Genomic DNA, 20842 nt, shown 5'->3' on the forward strand with positions numbered 1-20842 from the left:
GCCAAATGAAGATTCACTCTTCATCTTGACAGAATAAATTCATTCATATTCCACAACTCAAACCACTGTGAGACATCTTACCTGTCAAGAACTTCTTTTTGGTGAGTGTATTTTTTACCCGTCCAAAAAATAAACCTTTAAATTGCAAAAATATATCTTAAATATAATACACATCAAGTTTGTTTATAATGAAATGAGGTTCATAAAGAAAGCTGAATGTCTTGAATTTAGGGAGGGAAAGAGGGTTTGTCTCACCTCTTTGAGCGGGTCGTTGAGTTCACTCAGGATGTTGTCCTCATCGAAGATTTTGCCTTGGTAGCGATGTTCATAGTAGTCGTGGATTTTCTGCCGCATGTCGGCTGGAAGCTTGTGGAAGGACATGTATTGCTCCACTTGCTTGTACTGGAAAGGCAAAGAAAACAGATGGGATATCAGTTCAGCATTCTAATGACAATGTTAATTAGTAATAGAAACGAGGTATGCCTTGAATAAACAAGCAAAGCTCCACAAAAATGTGTTCCTCAGAGTGTGTATTTGTGTTTCCATATTGAGGACAATCCGTGCTTTCACATAGTCACAGTGCCATGTCCTGGTTCTGTGTGTGGGGAGGGAGAGACGGAACGAGGGAAGCAGGTGGTGAACGAAAGTAGGAACAAGTACAGGCCCAGGGCTATGTCAGACCAAGGTAGCAGTTCCGATTATCTCACCCATGCAGGAAGCCCAGCCCTAATAGGCAACTAAACTATGATCTAATGTGAACTAGCAAGGTTTACCTGATATCCCGGAGAAATTTAGGAGCTGCATAGACTATGAACGAGATGGCACACACTGCATGATCACGTGATCATTATTCGCATGACTTCTCTTGAATATTTTGTTGTGATTTCTTATATTCGGAGCATGAGTAGTGCTGAACACAGTATTTAGCAACTGCCAAGGTGATTCTCCAGCTCACCTCTCCTGTGTCTGTAACTGTCTTTTTATTCTCTATTTAAGTATAAAAACATGCAAAGCACTTCTCAGTGTATGAATCCTGCTATATTAGTAAACTTGCCTTGCCTTGTATCATTAATACAATTGATAATCAATTACAATTTATTTACATCCACATTCAGGGAACAAGAATTAGTAAACAACTAAATAAAATGTGTAAGTTTCACAATCATTTAGAGGTAATCACTGGTTTGTTCTTTCAAAATACTGAAAGTGGCATAACATTTTTGTTAGAAACCCAAATTAATAAATATTTGCATGTCATTTATAGTTCCTGTCTTAGTTCCCACAGATAACAAGAAACATAACTACAGTATACTTTAAGTATTTATAGTTAGAACTACTGTAACAACAATCATTTCATTATTTAGACAACATTATTTGTTATAAGAAAGGTGTATTTTCAGATACACCTACTGTACCACTATTAAATACATAGAAATGCAACTATAATCCAATGTAGGGTTTATTAAGTGTCATTTAGTCACTAGTTAAGTAATGAACTGGTTGATTAGTTACTAATTATTATTATCAAAAAGTAAAATATATTTCAATCTCTGGATTTAGTGGGTTATAGCTCCCATAATGATATTAGAAGCATCTTATTATTGTAGGAGGGATGGATAGAGGGAGAAAGCTAGAGATAGTAGAAAGGCTAAAATATTTTTTGGCCTCACTATCACAAAGCCAGATGGCCTGTGACTCAGGACTTTTCCATTTATGCAGTAGTGCCAGTACAAAGATGCGAGAACCATCCTGTATTGTGGCAATTAATTGAATCTTAGTGGGACTTAAAATTCTTTCCACATTAAACTGAAAGCAAGTATTAATCCAAAAGGATAGTGAAAGTTAGTAGACAATACATCAGCTCATCAATTTTGATCAGTCTCTGTTTCCTCACACAGGTTCTTCACAGACAGGGCCATAAAAACAATCTTCCCTGCCAGTTCAAGGCCCTGACACCTGAAAATAAACACTGTCTCTCACGCGGCCTCTGGTAATCACAGTGGAGGGGTAGGTGAGAGCCAGCAGCAGCTGTGAGAGCCAGACCATTTTAACTGGGGGTCGTCAGGGGGCACAGAGTCAGGCAAAGGTGGTGCTGAGCGTGACATGACATCTCTGATATTTCAGGTTTGATGCGTGCAGATGTCCAGATCGATGCTGACCACATTCCTCATCATCCATATCTCTCTTTGTGCTTCTCACCCCTTTTCTTCTTACATTGGGATGAACCATATGGCACAAAATGTACCTACTTCTGTACTTGCCAGTGGCACTACCAGGTATTTCTGGTGATATAATACAGCCTGAGATGCACTTTGTTATCTGCAAATAAAAAACATCCCATGGAAATCCTGTAATATGTGGTACATCTTAATTAAATATAACTAAATATAAATATTCCGTTGGCAAAAAGGGGGATCTGCTTGATAAGACAGACGACTTAAAGAGGGCAGAAGAGGTTTTGAAATCAAATTTCTGTCATCTAGATGAGGTAACACTTGAATGCGTTTGTCTCTTCAGCTTAAGAAGTTTCCATCTGTTTTCAGAAATGCTAATGCTGATTAATGGTGGTCCAAATTTATAAACTATTTGCGGAGAAAATACATCAAGAAACTTTCTTTTGGGAAATTTGGTAAATCCCCCTATTTGTATTCTTCTCATCAAATTCAAGAATTTGAAGATTTAAGACTCTCATGTGTGTTGAATAAGAAGCTAGAACCGATTGGCTTAGCTTGGCACAATGACTGAAAACAGACAGCTGACTTGTTCTTATCACAGCTAATGCAAGTTGTGTTTTCTTGGGTAGTTTTGTACAAACATTGATTAGATATTATATATATATATATATATATATATATAAAATTGTATTTATTTTATTTTTTTATTCAGTTAATATTATTTAAATATGACTGCTTACATATAGTATTTTCATACATGGGTCAAGATTTCAATGACTTTATCTTTTTGATACTAATAGCTGCATGTTCACCATGTCCAACTGACATTTTACTTGTACAACTGGCATTTTATTTCCACTGTTTCAGGGCAAACACAGTTAAGTTAACATTACACTCCAAGCCCTGTATGTGAAATAAGGCACAGCTTAATATGTCTTACAGTACAGCTCTTCAGCTGCCGGATGACATGCAGCTGTATGTGGCTTACAGTGATTCAGTAGCAAGGCGTCACAGCAGGCATGTCTTGAGACCATGCGTGCTTTACACCATCATTTCCTTCCAGCCCCGTCCATCCTACAATTTCTCTGATTCCCCTCTTCCTCTATATCTTTCTCTATCTTGTCTGTTTCCTTCCATCTTTGTATATCTCTTCAATGGTCTTTTTTTCTCCTATTTGACACATAAGAGAGCATGAAAAAGATGTCATAACAAGTCCATTAAGGATATGTTTTTATAATTTAAGTATAGCCTGCTGACAAGAATGATTACTTCCATCATTCTTCATCTTCTGTAACATCCTCTGTCCCGAGCTAACCTCTAACCTCACACCCACATCCATCTTCCCATCCATGTTCTCAACCCCCCAGCTGTGGCAGTGATAGATGTAGTGACTAGAGGCTGAGTACCCTGAACCCATCCCTGCTGCTCCTCAGCCTGCTCTGCTGATATGCACAGCCATGCAGCAAAATCAGCCCGAGCTGAATCTGGCTCCACACTGGGGCTCTGTTTCCATGAACATGGCATTCACATCCTCAAAGCTGTCAGTTCAATGCCTGGAGGGATATTGAAAGGCTAAAGTGGGATGTAGATTAAGCAGATTTGCTGTGAAGCAGATGTACATCACATACTGAGCAAGACACATGTCACTAATTCAAACAATGAGCGGCTGTCCTGTTCGCTGTGGGCAACTTGCTGTGGTTAATTTTTTGGTGGAATGTGCTGTGACGTCTACGTATCTGGCTGTTCACTCATAAAATTATGTTTTGGAGTATGACAGATTTAAGTTTATGTAGAAGTCAGTTATTTAGTCAGGCTAAAAGCTCTTTGATTAACTTGTGCTGAGTGTGGACTTGCTATCAGTTCTGTGTCTGAGTTCAGACCTCCTGATGGTTCGTGTGAGGAGGAATTTTTCCTTCTCTTTGTCTCCATCTATCAGAGGATGATGAAACTGAATGATAAGCATTTTATCATCTCATCTAGCATGATGTTGCATAAATCAATGTATTTCAATCAATAAAAAAAAGACAAGTCATTGTTTGTACCACAATAAAACATGTATTTGTATTTTAAAAGTGAGGCAAAGTGTTCCTTATTTTAAGTACCACGTCTAACAACACTGCACCAAATCACAGAGGGGTTGTTTATCTAGATTGCATTGACCATGGAAGCAGCTGCCAAGGTCAGACCATCATTTTACAATGAGTTGATAACAGTTAAATGCTTTTATATGCAAGGTGTAAATTAATGAACTGGTATTTTAGTTCGTCCTGTTATAGTCACAGTCAAGGTGACTCTGCCAATGCTCTGATAAGAATTATGGCAACAACCTTCAGCGGGATAATTGATGCGTCTACTTTTTGTATCAGTCTTGTTCTGACTTCATGCATGTGGCTGTCTACAGTCGGGCTGCAGCTAACAAAGTCGCCGTTTAATTTCTGAAACAATTAGTCGATTGGGTGATTAAGCAGAATAGTTTAACATTCGCTGATTTGCAGCCACTCAAATGTGTGCATTTTCAACTTTTCTTTGTCATATATGATAGTTAACTAATATTTTTGTGTTTTATTCATTTTTGTGTGACTAGTGCTCCAACAAAACCATTACTGCCAGATCATTTTACAGGCTAAATTATTCACTAAATAATCCACATATGAACTTGTGATGAAAAGTTAGTTGCTTAGTTGTAGTCCTAATGTTCTGATTGTTTTCTTGATTAGTCATTTAATCTATCAAAAGTCAGAAAATAGTAAAAGAAATGTCCATCACAAGTTTATACCCACACCAACAACAGTCCAAAAATAAAATAAAAAACAGCAAAGTGCAAGTTCAGATCATTACCAGTTCCTGTTCATCCTCTTTTGGTTCACCCAACTTTCTTAAATGACATTAATACTGTTTCCTTAGACAAAAAAAACGTATTCGAAAATGTCTCCATACAGTACATGGTAGTTGAATCAATCTATCTGAGCGTACATCATCTATGCTGCTGCAGAAGTTAAAGGTCAGCTTTTCATTTTAATCATAAGCGGATCTTGGCATTCCATAGAGCATATATGATCCCCAACACTACAATGGTGTATGTACATGGGATTCTGCAGCACAAGCACAAATGAAAAGTTTTGGAGTCAAACTCAGGTTCTTGCGTGTGAGCACAGATCACATCAGTCATGGCCGTGTGTTCTGGGAATTGCCCAGGCCCCTCAGCGGTATCACAGATGGTGGCTCTGCTGAATCGCTGGATAATCACCATCCACGCAAAAAAAAAAAAAAAAAAAAGTGACGTAATAGGGACTGAAATGAAAGGAAGGAATAAAAATGTGTTCACTGGTAGAATACAGACAATAAGGTGGCTGGTCATGTCATAGACCTTTTCACCCCGTTGGCCTGGTACAATTTTCTCAGGAGGAGAAAATCCTTTTTCCTTGTCATGACCCCGGATATTGTGATCTAATCTGTAGGGCCACTGAGAGAAAACCTAATTTATTTAAGTCTAGCTCCAATGAGCTGGATTTTATGCAGCAAAATCCTCAGACTAATACTTTAATGCCGTCCCAGTGGTAATTAGCATTACTTACCTTGAAACAACAAAATATTAAAGATTTGTACTCCATACCACGCAGTTACTTTAATTGAAATAACACTGAATATCATGTAAACCCAGTCTTCTTTATAATTAGTAACAACGTGTGTCCTTATTTGGATCTTACCTTTTCCTGGTATTGCCTTCGTGAGGAGTCCAGTGATTGGATTAGAGCTGTAGCGTGGCCCACAAACATGGCGTAGCATGTGGCACCTACAATCATACTCAGCATGGTGATCCACAGGTCAGACATGCTGACGGGTGCCCGGGCACCATACCCGATGCACAGCATGTGGCTCATGGCTTTGAAGAGGGCATAAGAGTACTGCTTACCCCAGGAAACGTTCTGTAACGAGGGAGACAGAGAGAGAGAGAGAGAGAGAGAGAAGGGAAAGGGGGAGGAACAGAGAGAGAGACAGAGAGGGGGTGGGGGGGAGTTACTGCGAGGCAAAGCAGAGAGGGAAGGCTCTCCAGCAGGCAGAATAGAAAGACAGGCTTTCCTTTGATGGATCACTGAGCCTCTACCAAACATCCTGCCAACATACTCTTCATGCCCCACAGCCTAATGCCCTTACTGAGGGGCTGAACTTTCTACCTGCTTTCTCCCCCCTCTTTCACTCAACCTTTCAAAACCTGCTCTGCCTGGACCCACCTGGCCTCATTCTTTTTCCAATATGCCAAAGGGTGGAAACAGTTCATGTTTGCAAGTGCTCCAAAAAACACACAAAAAAAACAAAACATAAACTTGCATTATTTACAGAAGTCTGAGGGTCTGTGGTTTCTTTTAAAAGCTCAGGGCATCCTTCACAGTGAGGGGAGGACTGACCTGGACTGTTGTGCCCTCTCTCAGGTTTGATTTTCATTAAGTTTTGTAATGGGATTCAGCATGTTGAAGGCAGGGGAACAGAAATACAGAGCTGGGAGGGAAGTAACTCTTCTGCAGACTCTACACACACACACACACACACACACACACACACACACACACACACACACACACACACACACACACACACACATTTAGCTAGTTAGTTACTGAGAGAGTTGCCCCGGGTGAGAGTCGTCCATGCTATCATTAATAGCTCCTCACAAAGTGATACCCAATAAGAAATTGAGTTCATGAGGGGCCCTATTATCCAATAATGTGTCCAGCTGGGTTCATAAGGAGCCATTTCATTGCTGTCTCGTCATTAATCAAACTAAGAAGTTTGAAAAGAAGTTTGTAAATAAGAAAAGCCAGTCAGAAGTGTAAGTCTGCTACTCAAGATCAGCTTCTTTGACTCCTCTTGTCTATCATTAGTTTTTTTTAGAGATATTATGGATGGTTTATTAGAAGATGGGCCCCTTGTGTAGATGCCTTAAAGTCCTCCCCCTCCATCTTTGGTGGTCAAGTGATCACACAGTTGTAGAGTTTTATGATTACTTTCAGCAAGGTGTGTAAAATATAGGGGGATCTTTTAGAAGAATATGGCAGAAATTGAATATAAGCTCAATAAGTATGTTTGGGGTATAATACCTTACAATGAGCATTTTATATCGACATATCAAACATCTTCCATGGAGCTATGCTTTCATGATTTTTGCAGCCACCCATTTTCCGAAACCGATAATTACGCCCACTTTTCTCTCTTTTATATACTTCACACAACTACTTCAATCACTGTAAGTGTAAAAAAAGGCTCAAACACTATGAATGCCTTGCAGGGTCTGTCTGCAGATGTGCGGTATTATTCACAAGTTTTTGTTGGTCTCAACCAGGAGAAGTCATGTCTTGGATTCAGAGCAGTATATAGACATCCTCATTAATACAGTACGAGTCAAATGAGCGTCTTTTGCCTGGAGACATGCAAAATCTCTAGCGAGCCACTGAACAGGCCCACCGAGGCTACATCTATGAAACCCAGTAAGTTCCTATCTTGAGGCAAATGTGACAGTTCTCTAGTACAGGCCTTATAGCCACAGCCAAGTTGCTGACTCTTTTCACCTCCTGTAAACAACTATGAAACCGAAGTGCGCCATACAGAATAGCTATTTCACCTCCAGAAAATATACTTTGTCTCTGTCTTTTTCCACAAGTTGACATAGTTCCACACTGTAATACTACACATCCCATCATGTCAACACTTCGGTGTCTCCTTTTGTCAAGTCATTCTCCAGTCTCGACTCCATGCTGTTCATCAACTGGGATTTAGTAAATGAGTAAATTTACAGTTAATCATCTGCCCTGGATGAGTCACCAGTTCTTATCTCCAGGCTGATTCGTTGTTTCTTCCAGAGACTGATTAGAAAATTTGTCATAATTACACTTGCCAGCTTGAATAACAAAAAGAGTCCAGTTTGTCTTGGCAGTTTCATATATTCTTTTCCCCAAATGGTTTAGCTAACAAACACTGCCTTCAAGTGCCAGACACATAACCGCCATTTCTTCAACAATATACAAAGTACTGGAAATGTTTGTAGTTTTTGTACGAGCAGAAACATGTGATGTTTCACTGCAGCACACAACACATTGAATAATCTCTTTACCCACACACACAAAACAAACCCACCCGACTGTGTAACAGGAACAAATTCCTATATTTGTATGGATGGAGGAGCAGAGAAGTGTAGATCTGCCAGATGAAAACAGGCACGCTGGGCTGACTCACAGCACCTTTTGGTATTTGTCCCTGTATGTGTTTGGTGCACAGATAAACAGATCCAACAGGGAATGTCTGCACTGCATTTGCTTGTCATATGATCCTGTTGCAGTCTTGGTTATATATGGGTTTGGAATTGATGTCACATCCCGTTGCACTGTATTGCATATTTATGATGTTTGTTTTACGTGGAGAGCACATGATGCAGGCGCTATTTTGGGGCACATTTGTTGAAGATGTTATCATCCACTGCAGTAATATTCTTCCCTACTGTCTGACAGCAGTTTGAAGAAAGGATGTTGTTGCTGAAATATTTTCCGTTGACCATGTTTAATGCAGAATTCAAAAGTCGCTAATGAGAGAAGAATTAGCTGTGGACCATTCATAATAGACTTTATTGAGTTATGATTTGATTGAATGTCTCAATATGCTAAGGGCCCAGATAGAGGGATATTGAGGGATATTTTGCAATTTCAATAGATTTTATTCTTTTTTTCTAATCACAAATCGATCTTGTTTGAAGCTTAGGATCTCAACTGCAAGAAACTGCTTGTAATCTTGGAAAATGTAGCTCACTACAGTCAATAATATTAAAATGCAATCATGATATTCAAAAGTGGGATTTTAGTTATTGATTAAAGCTGAAAAGCTACAGATTATATATATAAAAAAAGTGATAGACAGATAAGAATGGACAGTGTATGTGTGACGTCACCCGAATGTGAAGTTCAGACTGTGGTGGCTCTGGCCGTCGTGATGCAGTCCAGCCTCTTTTGCCTCATGGCTTTATAGATACAAATCATTGGTGAGCCTGAGGAGATCCAAACAACGCCTGGGTGCTCAAACAAGCCATCTGTAACAGCACCAACCTGTCAATCAAAGTGGCCGCGCTGTTTATTCTGCATAACTTTGAGCTTTAATGTAATTTGAATGGATGAGTTTCAAAAGAAAAAAACAGTACAGTTGTCATGAACAGGGAAATAGAGACCAAAACAGTTTTTTGTACCAGGCTGATATAATATCGAAGCTCATCGAGATTGACATGTTCTGCAGCCAGCCTCAAGTGGATGTTTGAGGATTTGCAGTTTTTGGCACTTCCACATAGGCTTCACTTCATGCTGACTGCTGTGTGTGACTGATGACATCTTACAGTAGGATACAGCCCTGAACTGTAGCTGCTTACATAAATCGTATGTAAATTGTTGTGTTAGCAGCAATTATGTAGGGTATAATTAAAATTGCAGCTCTTGCAATTTGAAACTTTTAAACTGTGATTTCAATAAAACCACCAGCAGTCACTTCTAATTACCCGGTAAGACATCATTGATGTTCTGTGCAGATATACACTGTTTAACTATTGTAAGAGTCGCATTTAGTATAATGTATATATACCAGTATTTTAAAGAAGTCATGGGGCGGTCAGTAGCGTAGTGGGTTAAGCAGCCGTAGCTGGCCCTGGTTCGAATCCCGCTTCAGACGGCCGTCTACTGTGTGTCACTCCCCCTCTCTCTGCCCCCTGCCTCCTGTCTATCCTCAGCTGTCCTATCATTAAAGGCATAAAAAGCCCAAAAAATAATCTTAAAAAAAGAAGTTATGTTTCATAAACATTTAAAATCAAAGGAATAAAAGCCATCTGTTTCAGCTCACATATTTCCAGGTTGAAGGATTACAGACGCTTCTTTAAGAAGGTAGCAAATGGCTGGTTTTATAAAGATTTGCAGCAGCAGTATTTGTAAATACTAATGAGTCAGGGAGTATTTGTTCAGCATGGGGTTGCAGCAACATTTTGCATATATTCATATATTCTCCAAAAACATGGAAGGAGGGAATGGAAAGAAGCAATTTTATTACCTGACACAGACAGTGAGAGTGAGAAAGCCACGTTAACAACAACGGACATTTAATGTCTGCATCGTGGTTTCCTTCCTTGAGTTTGTACTTGTCCTCTCATAACAGTAAGTGACGCGCAGCAAGTTTGCTATGATTGTAGCAGCCAATCTTACAGTACATAGTACATAGCATTGTTCTTGATTTCTACTAATCAAGAATATTTACTCCAGTTTGTTAAAAGTGTCAAGAACCACCAGAAATCTCAGAGATTGACAGAATTATTTATTATTATTTGGTTTCGTGCCCTTACAGCCCTTCTGTCCATTGAGAAGAATGACTCATTGCAGTATTTCTTCAACAAATGCAGTTTCTAATTTTTTATATTCTCTACAATCCCCCTTATTTTAATAAAGGTGGCTAACACAGCAGATGTATTCAGTTCCTCCAGAGTTCTAAATATAATTTAAGCTCTGGATGCAGCAAAACAAGTGACATCAGATCCTTCATCTTACAGCAGCTCTCCCTTTGTTATTACAGCAAAGTGACTTCACAGACTAACTTCATTAATACTCATCTCACCCCACACCATTGCCAAAGCATTAAAATCAACAACTTTTCTATAATTAGTCTGATCCTGAGTGTCTGACTGCGAGTTTAACAACTTGCATTTCGATTCATTAGTCACAACATCGTGCCTCCAACACAAGATATGACTGGTTATATGACCGGGAACGGAATCGATGATTCACCATCGCCCCAGTGTTAAGCGTGACCCAGAGGCGTCAGTTGTTGTTGATACCGTATGAGACTAACACGATGTAATGCACAGCTATAAAGGATATGGTTTGACCCCTCAAAAGCACAGCTCATGGGGTAAATAACACAAATCAGAGTGATTTATCATCTGTACTCCCACAGATGCAGTGATTCAAAAGCTGTCCTAGTTTCACTCTAGCTTTACTTATTGGCAAAAGTATTTTTCACCCAATTTGCCAGATTTCATGATATTTAGACAAGAATTTTGTATTTCATTTCCATGTTTCATTCCAGGTAAACGTTCCCCTCATGTGTTTTTTTAATCCATATTAAAAAAGAAAGCAAAACATCCGCATTAGCTGATGGTTTTAATTACTCAGTCGTATAACGCTCTAAAACCCAGCAAGCTGTCCCAAGCATGGAAAAAAAAAGTGGTGCACAATATTCATTTTTTCAATTACATAATCAAACTACAAGCTGTTCTCGACTGTTCATCACATCTCGAGTGCACAGAAGGCACAACAGTCTTTGATCACATAAGTGAGGAAGTGAAGGGGTCTACAGCCCTGCTACTAAACTGGAAGTTGGCAAGACGAGTGGTCACAGTGATGTATCTCAGTTTGTAGGATGGGTTCTGTTTGTCCTGTAGGTTCACCTGCTTTTTGTCTGCTCAGCAGTCCTGATAAAGGATGCTTCTTGAAATTTTGCTTTTGTTTTTTAGCAGAGGCCTCCTTTGCTTTCCTCTGGACTGTCAGGTTGGGTTGTTAGTGAGGTTGCGAATACTGATTATTATGTGATTATAATATTGATTATTCTTCCAAGTATTTTCTTGTCAAAATAATTGCGATTCAATTTCTGTCCATCATCTAACCTTTTCAGCTCCAGTTGTTGATGCAGGGTGTGCAGTAGTTTATGCATGGCTTATACTGTGTTTTGAGCATAGATTATAAATTTGGATGTCATATCCCTGATGTCACCTGTAGGTTTCTAAAGAGCTGTTGGCTGTGTGATGGCTCTGGCTGTCGCCACGTTCACAGTTATGCTTCTTGCACTTCTTGATTATTCCAAAAAAAAGGGCAAAGATGTGGATCATTGACAGACCAGAGGTGCTCAAACAAGCCATCCCACCTGTCAATCAAAATGGTCATTCTGTTGGGGGTGTTGATTAGCTCAGTTGGTAGAGCATCCACGCCATGTACAAAGTCTGAGCAGTGGCCCAGGGTTCGAATCCGACCTGTGGCCTTTTGCTGCATCTCTCCCTCCCCACATTCTTGTCACTCTTCAGTTATCTGTGCCAAAAATAAAGCTTTAAAAAGGCTAAAAAAAAAGTGGTCATTATGTTAATTATGCATAAGGTGAGGTATATAGAAATTCAGAATCAGTACAGTTATCATGAATAGGGAAATAAGCTATAGAGACCAAAATAGTTTTTTGTGCCAGGCTGTAAACATGTTTATTTCTGCTGTGAAGTTGGCTTATGAAGACTGACTCCTTCTGTAGCCAGCCTCAAGTGGCCATTTGAGGAATTGCAGGTTTTGGCACAGCCACAGAGGTTGCTGCTTGGTTTCGTGATGTGTTTACTTTCCTGTATTTTCATTATCACATAATATATTGCTTAAACCTGCAGCACATAACTTTTGTCTGGAACGGCTCACAAGGGAGGCTCACTGTGGCTGCTCCTTCTTGTTTCATTACACCCTGCAATATTTCTGACTAATCCTAATAAAAATGTTTTATTGTGTAAACAGCAGTTAGTGTCAAGCTTTAAGATTTCCTGTGATTACTTCAGAATAAAAGTCAACTCATATTTCACCAATTAAATGCTTTGAACGTGAATCTGCTGCAGCAAAAAATGTTCAGTTTGCATTAGAAATAACTTAATAAAGCATTTTTTTCTGGGAATGTAACCCCAGACACCTGATTTCAAAACTCCAGTAAACTTTGAAAGATCCAAATCAGCATTGTGTGAATATTTTGGGAAGGGCTTAAATATAACAGATGTTCATTTATATGTAAAAGATTCACACTCCAGCTTTAATTCTGTCACCTTGGTAGAAGTCCTTTCCTTCTATTTCCTCTGAAGGCTAATAAATAAAAGTCTACAACAAGAATGACATTCGAAGTGGGGTGACTTTTCTTTTGCTTTCGGTGTCCAATCATGTGCAATCACATATGCAGCAGCCACTTTCACTGATGAGCACACCCTCAATCAGAAAGGTTAAACTAAGCAGGGAAGCAATCTGTTATGTTTGGAAGTGAGAAACCGCCTGCACTCTCCAGATGAAAAGCCTCCACGTATAACAAAAGTGATCTTGAGTCCATCAAAATTGTTTCAGCAGCAGGCTGCATTTTCAAACATCCTAACCAGCCGTGCTTGACCTCTTGACAGCTCTGGTGGAAATACTCACATATTTTTGAATAAACAAAGACACACGGGTGTGATTATACCCTCCTATTATCAGCAAGGACTCTCCAAGAGGGGGTAAACAGCACTCCCAACCATTTTAACCGTCTAAACCATACTCTGCACCAAATAATTAACCAAGAGAGCCACAAAAACAAGCTGTTTACATCAGGGCAAAAGCAGTGTTACACTTTCATTAGATAAAATGTGCCAGTAGAAAGGTGAGAGGAAAGAAAAGTTTGATTTGCTCAACTCTGACTGAGCTTGGTTGTTGGAAGTGAGTCACTTGGGGGCTGGGGAAGAAAGAGATGGGAAAGCAGTGGGTGGTCAAGGGATGAAAGAGGCCAGGAGGGGTGAGTGATGCTGCAGGGTGGTTATGCATGGTTAACCAGGCCTTTCTTCTTTTTCTTTTTTTGTCCACCTACAGTATTTGTTTATCTGTCTGCACCACCCCCCAAGTCTCTCTGAGACATGAATCCTCAGCAGGCTTCTGCTCAGCTATCTGCCTCTTAATATGAGCCTGGAAAGGAGCAGTAAGCGAACAAAACATATGTTCCTCTGTGCTCCTGAACACATATCTTTACACTGTACATGCAGACAAAAACAGCACCCCCATCACCCGAGCCAACACAGCGACAGCAACATTATCTTGACTGGTGATTAAGTAAATGCAGCCTCTAAAAAGTAAGAAGCTACTCTCAGGCCATTAGTCAAGAAGATAACAGTCCTACACAGTGTACTGCACCACTCAGCAGTATCTGCAGTCCTTGATGGCCCCACTCTTCTTCTCACAGCTGGAGACAGAAAGTACCAAGCCAACGACAGAGAGAAAAGAAAATCACGCAAAACTGAATTTAAAGCAGTCATACCCAAGCAAACACATCTATGAATACAACATTCCTCTGACTGTCCCTCTCCTGACCTGCCAAAGAATCGCATTATGCATTTATACCTGCAGTAAACAGAAAGGGAGATATCAGCATTTTAGCTTTTGAATGCTAATCATAATGCTTTGCGATGGGAAGAGGAATCCCACATGTGGGCAGGGCTTTTCACTTTGGATTTGCCAACCCGCAGTGAGCACACAGGCCTCCACTTCTGTAAGGGAAGAGATTCCACAAATTGCTCATTGGACCACGTCACAATCAGTAAGACTATGTTAGCTGCTCGTGACATCCTACAACACCAATCGCACGTACAAAGATTTTGCCTCCAATATTTCTGAGTTACAGTTACAACCAATTATATACTTTTTTTTCATTATTATGATAACTAACTGTGTATCTTGAGAAAGGAAGGTTCTGTACATGTAGGTCCAATGCAAGTGTTCAGTCATCACAAAAAATGGAGCAGAAATCAATACAGAATCACAATCTGAATATTAAAAACATGTCAAAATTAAAATGCATTTTCATTATTTTGGATGATTTGGATTATTTTGGATACACAGCGTTATGTGACATGTTGTATCTATAGTGTTCCCTTTGTAAATCATCATAAGAAGTACAATTCTGAACTATATTTCCCATGTGTACTTGCATTATAAACACTGAGATTCCCTCGGGTCAAGAAATTAAGTATTCGATTAAGTTTTTTGATTAAACGTGTGCATCAGGCATATAGTAAGTGTGCAGAGCCTTCCTTTATTAAGTGAATAAATGTTTTGTAGCATTTTGCATTGATCAGCTAAATGTTGTGGATCGGATTAACAATAATTTATATGAGACGTTTAAGACTCTTCCAGAATCAGTGCTAGAAAATATAAATGCACAGAAAGCCTTTCAAAAGCAAATGTTAAGACTGATGAATTAATGAAGTTGAAAATATCCGTTGAATTGGTTGGCATATCATAGAACTTAAATTTTTTAATCACAAAACGCATTTTATCTCCATGTTATTGCTCTGCAGCAGTGTACAGAGTACACTGATCCTCTCAAAAGTATTGATCCATTATAACATTAGTTAGTAATAGTAGTTCAAGCTGCAACCTGAGAATGTTGTTCTTGATACATGATTGATTGATAAACAGTAATAAATCAATGTGGATTCATTTTCTATCTACTAATTAATGAATTGACTGAATCCTTTGGTAGTTTGAATGCTGTCAAAATGAAACTTTTATACCTGAACTCAAAGAAGAAAAAAATGTCCTAGATACATGAAATATATGGTAATCTTAATCCTGTAGTCCAAGAAGCTGTGAAACTGCTGAGATCTGAGTGTTCTTGTGCCTTTTAGAGTCTCGTACAGACGAACTATGTGATGTCCTATATATAGGTGTGCTAGTCTACAGACAAGCAGCTTCAGTCAGAACATGTCAATAGAAACCTTATATGTGTGAAGAGCTGGGAGACATCTTTGTAAAGTTGTTTCTACATACTGAATACAAATTATTCCACACTTTCATCCTATCACAGCTGCTTTAACTCACCTATACGTTTTTGGCACACAGATATCCTGCAGTATATTAGCTCTTTGTTGCAGAGGCTCATTTATTACATTGCGGCTAGACAGCGCAAATGATCCCTGCAAATGAGCCTTTTCTGGAGTTCCCCATTTTGTGTCGATTTGCATACAAGAAGAAGAATGTAGTCGTTCTGAGCAGGAGGAGCAACACATTTTACAATTTACACATTTAGTTTATAATAAGCTTTTTGCTACAAGTAAATATGAATTCAAAGTAGTGGTGTCATTATTTTATCATGTTAATAATACCCAAATTATAATATTGTGTAAATAATTCAGCACCTCTTACAATCATTTCCCATTCATTTCTGTTCTGCTTCGTGGTTCACACACACGATCTTTCTTTTACAGTAACAGCCAGCTTTTGGTTACAGATGTTCTTCACCTCCTTTGACTTTGAGCATAACACAACAAAAGTTAAACATGAATTTGACTTGAAGCATAAATTATGTGTAGTGAAAATCTGATAGTGACAGCCCATAATCCAGAGCAATGTTATTCAAAGGAAAGTTGAAAAATCTGTGCCACTGCAGTAAATAAAGGAGCTGTTTGCCCAGTCGTGTGTACATAACCATTACCAAGGATGTACTGTGACAGGAAATCATATCACTGCAAATACATTTTGGTGCAAACAGAGATGGATAATGTCTGTTTGGTTGAATAACACATGTTAGTTGGTTCTAGGCTCTCTTGGGCATCTCATTGCCTCAAAGTACAAAATAAGAGCGGGATACAGAGTTGTGATGTTGAGGAAAGCCGACATTTGCACCTCCAGCCTGATGCCTCTGAGCAGTCAGTGTGCATGTGGAGTGCAGAAATGTTTGGCGGAGAGAGGGAGATGAAGGCAGAAGAGTTCCTCGGGCGAACATTTACAATCAGTATTCCCCCAGAGGCCTGAACACACTTCCACGCTATCGCATTGCTCAGAGAGGAGCAACCATAGTCCGTTTGACCCCAACTCAGAGAAAAGATGGAGGTGAAAAGACGGAAACAAAACATAGTGAAATAAAAAGCACAGGCAGAGAGGAGAGACTTCAAACTAAGCAATTTTCTGTATGGAAATCCTTTTACTTTCCGCAGAGGCTAGCCATGAGTTAAAAATTAATAAGCAATACAATATTGTTTAGAAAAAGTGTGATATGTGTAAATATTGTGGAGCAAAAAGGACAAAAAAAGGATAAAATGCCGAAATGACTGTTACTATAGCAGTGGTATCCATGTTCTGTAGTAATCTTTGGTTACAAAAACTGTCTCACTGCCTCTTTAAACTATGTTTCTTTGTAGGTTGACAGAACAGTAACGTACCTGCAACAATGTCCCTGATGAAATGATGAAATGTGCCTGCACTTTTTATTTATAGACAGACTCCTGCTCTAAATTAATCTAATACTATATGAAAACAAGAAGAGAGTTTCAAGAACAAGCCTTCAACATGGACAGAATTTCCTGCTTTTTATTTCTAAATGTTTCAAAAAATAGTCATCATATATGCAGGATTTCTATCAATACACTTATAATTATGAGAAATACTATATATACTAACTATGTATCTGCCCAGTTACACTACAGTCTTGCTGACTTTGCCTCTCCAGAATGAACTCCTAGCCTGTACATGTGATGTTTTGTACCCACAAGACCCACATTTTAGTACCTTCACTGGCATCATCATCACACATTTTCACAGTGTGAAAGAAATAAAAAAGTGTCTGTTCTAATCAAAGCCCACTAATGAGGTAGAGGAAGATGGTAACAGAGTCTGGTCTGGTTCAGCAATGGTTAAACCAACCTTGCAAGCATTCACCACCATAGCTGCAAGCAGCAGAGTGGCAAGAGAAAACAAGGATGAAGTGGACTGTTGTTTTTGTAGAAACTAAAAGCCATTTTTTGTGTCTTTGTGTGTTTTTTTATGTACAGTGATACAGCAGAAAGAAAACACTGCTTCAACTGACAAAATGAGGTTTGAATCCAGGGCTCAACATTCATGGGACAGCAATGAAATGGCAGTGATGAGACACAGAGAAAGGGTTTAAATTAAAGGTTTCTTTTTCCTGTCACATGATGCAGAGGGGGGAGATTTGCCTGATTTACCTATTTTAATACATGCAGAACAAAACATGTTCTTAAGTATCTCATAAACAGTTTAAAGATTGTTTTGTATGACTTCACATCAAGTCACAACAATATATTCTGTGTTATTTTCTTCAAATAGTTCACAATGAATCTCAAGCTCCACTTTACTTCTTCTCTTCTCTTAACCTTTCCCCCTATAGTTAGCTCAGTTCTGAGGGCCACAAACAACCTTAAATACGTTGACCACTCGCAGAACCCTTCCCTCTGATAGTCCACAACATATAGAATGTTACCATGTAATGCCAAAATAACAAACAAAAGAGAAGAATGTGTAATACTTACAACCATACCATTTAGGGACACCCAGCAGTCCGGGGGGAAGTCTTGAAGGAGAGGCACCAGATACTGGAGACAGCCATCCCAGTGACACAGAAGCAGCATCATCCCTATCAAATTAAATATTCTTACCACTGCACTGGCCAGGTCATAGGTCATATGGAAAATCTGTCAAAGAGAAAGATAGATGGAGAGAGACACACAGAGAGTTAGACCTCTTCAGTATCTCATTTGTTGTACACTCAAATATCAGATTCACGAACAGAGTTATGAAACAATACAGCTGGAGCAGCTGACACGGACATACAGGAGTTCAGATTGAAATCTGTTAGTGTCTCCGAAAATTCACATGCATTGGTATTTAGAGATGCAAAAAGATATTTTGAAAAAGATTAAAAAGATACTTAAAACGTTCAGGGAAGTACAAAGTCACCTTTGAAGTGAGGGCATGGTGTGCCAACAGAGAATTTGGGTGCTGCCAGTGTGTGTGTGTGTGTGTGTGTGTGTGTGTGTGTGTGCATCTCACAGATGTTGAGCTACAAAATTCAACATGGCTGCTTTCCAAAACAAGCTGACCAGTAGAGGAAATACACATACAGCACAGAGTAGGTACAGCAATGCAGAGTGAGCGAGGTGAATAATTAGAAATTAGGAGGAATAATCAGCCAGTATGTGCGTTTAAATGCCATGAGCTGGGGCAAGAGTTACTGCCGGTGTGGCTATTTAATCAGAGCAGGAAGTTTCAGAATAGAAAGTCATCAGCAGGGTGAGTAAGCATGTCTGCAATGTGAACCGGTTTCATTTACATGGGATCTGGGCGAGGAGAATTGACTCACGGCCGGTTGGCTGTGGCACTAATTCAGAGTTTCTGATTAGCATGAAAAACCCATTATTTCTTTCCAGGTTACTTATTCCATAATCACCCCACGCTGAAGGTCCGCTTCAACCTTCTAAAAAAGTTAAATATGGAAATAAAATAAAAAGATTGGTGATTGCTGATTGGTGGGTTTTGCATAATAAACTTTCATCCTTTGCCAATTTGTTAAATAGATTTCAGGTAATTATTGTCTATTTTTAAGTTGACGGCTTTCCATTCTCTGTAAAATGGCCATTCTACTTCTAAGTATGATGACTATTTAAATCGCCGTCAAGAGGTTGAAAAAAAAAAAAGAAGAACTTTTTGTTGCAGGTAAGTTTTTCTACACTAGTGATGAAGTTGTAAATAATGCAAATTAAAAATATGTTCTTGAAGATATAAATAGACGCCACACTGTAAAAAAGAAAAGCAGGTACAGAGTGTTGAAGTCTTTTACTCTGTACACATATACAGTATATATTTAACTCCAGGCCCAATTTTTACTTTGTTATCTGCCTATTATTTTTCTCCTCAGTTCTATTTTTGCTTTATTTGGCTCGTATACTTCAGAATTTGGAAAAATACTGACCACTTTTGAAGAAATTGAAATGGCCACTTCTCATAGAGTGCAATCACTCCAAGAAAGAGAGCCTGAGCATGGACTTCATGTTGTGCTGACAAGTATTCTGGCATAAATCTGAACCAGTTTTTGCCAAGCAAAATCTGCTGTGAACCCCCTACCCCCCTAAAATCCCAGGTGTTTTAAAAGCTCTTTGAATCCACATCTCTCCACCCCCCGGTCTATTGTGACTCTCCTGTCACCTTTCTGCACAAAGGACAGTGTCCACACATAGAACAGATGAGAGAACAAGAGGCTGAGCTGATGCTCAGATCCCTCATGGTTCAACTCATCAACGGGGAGATACAGTGCACTGTCCTGACTGGCTAAAATTAGCCACAAGCTTACAGGATGGCTGTCTCAATGCACCCAGTATCTCTTCTGCTGCCTACATCTTTATTCCTAATTTAGCAGAACTCGCTCTCCCTCTGTTGTCTGTGTGTGTCTTCACATTCATCATAGTCTGATGACATAATAGGAGAGGACATCAGACACAGGGCAAGACAAACAAAGAGAGAATAGGGAAGAGAAAAACAAAGACAGAATAAGTTAAAAGGTGACTAATAAAATGTACACAATATTGGTGGACTGCAACAAGACTGGAAGACAGGAAGTAGCACTTTGTCCCGTCTTTGAATTGCAAATGATTCACAAGAGGCAGAAATAGAAAAGGGTCGACTACTTGTCCACACTTTCCTCTTTCAACTGATGCATAATCGAAAAAAAAAACAACAAAAGAGACTCTGGGTGGAGACTTTTGGAAGTGTTGAGGTGACATGTGTGAAGGTTGGAGAGAGGTTTTACAAATTCCCAGGGACCATTTCACTTTGCTGGGAAGCCTCTGCGACCGTCGGGGTCATGCTGAGTCACCGAGGCAGGGAGAGGAAAGATGTAGAAACTCATTAACACAATGTTGGATTTGTTTTGGTTTGTATTTCAGGGTCACCAGTTTGAGAAGTCTGCTAGTGACAGCAGGTAGCCACGAGGTAGAAGTCTATTAATAGAGAGGATAACCTTCAGTGTGGTGTATTATGAGGGTGAATTTGAACTACTTGAAACAGTGCTACTGAAATAAACTCTGCTAGGACCAAAACAATGTCATTTATGTATAA

At 39.2% G+C, this 20842-nt stretch overlaps 1 protein-coding gene across 1 annotated transcript in view; it reads right to left on the reverse strand.

The window, feature by feature from the left end:
* The window catches only part of hcn1 (hyperpolarization activated cyclic nucleotide-gated potassium channel 1), a 67026-nt gene that overhangs the window by 20852 nt on the left and 25332 nt on the right, over window positions 1-20842 (reverse strand). The window contains exons 3-5 of the mRNA XM_019253711.2: window positions 18262-18423; window positions 5882-6100; window positions 256-402 (exon numbers count right to left, since the gene is read on the reverse strand). Of these exons, the coding sequence (XP_019109256.2) occupies window positions 256-402; window positions 5882-6100; window positions 18262-18423 (528 nt within the window). The remainder of the gene's footprint in view (window positions 1-255; window positions 403-5881; window positions 6101-18261; window positions 18424-20842) is intronic.

Source organism: Larimichthys crocea, chromosome IX (genome assembly GCF_000972845.2).
Source record: "Larimichthys crocea isolate SSNF chromosome IX, L_crocea_2.0, whole genome shotgun sequence".
Taxonomy (NCBI): Eukaryota; Metazoa; Chordata; class Actinopteri; family Sciaenidae; genus Larimichthys; species Larimichthys crocea.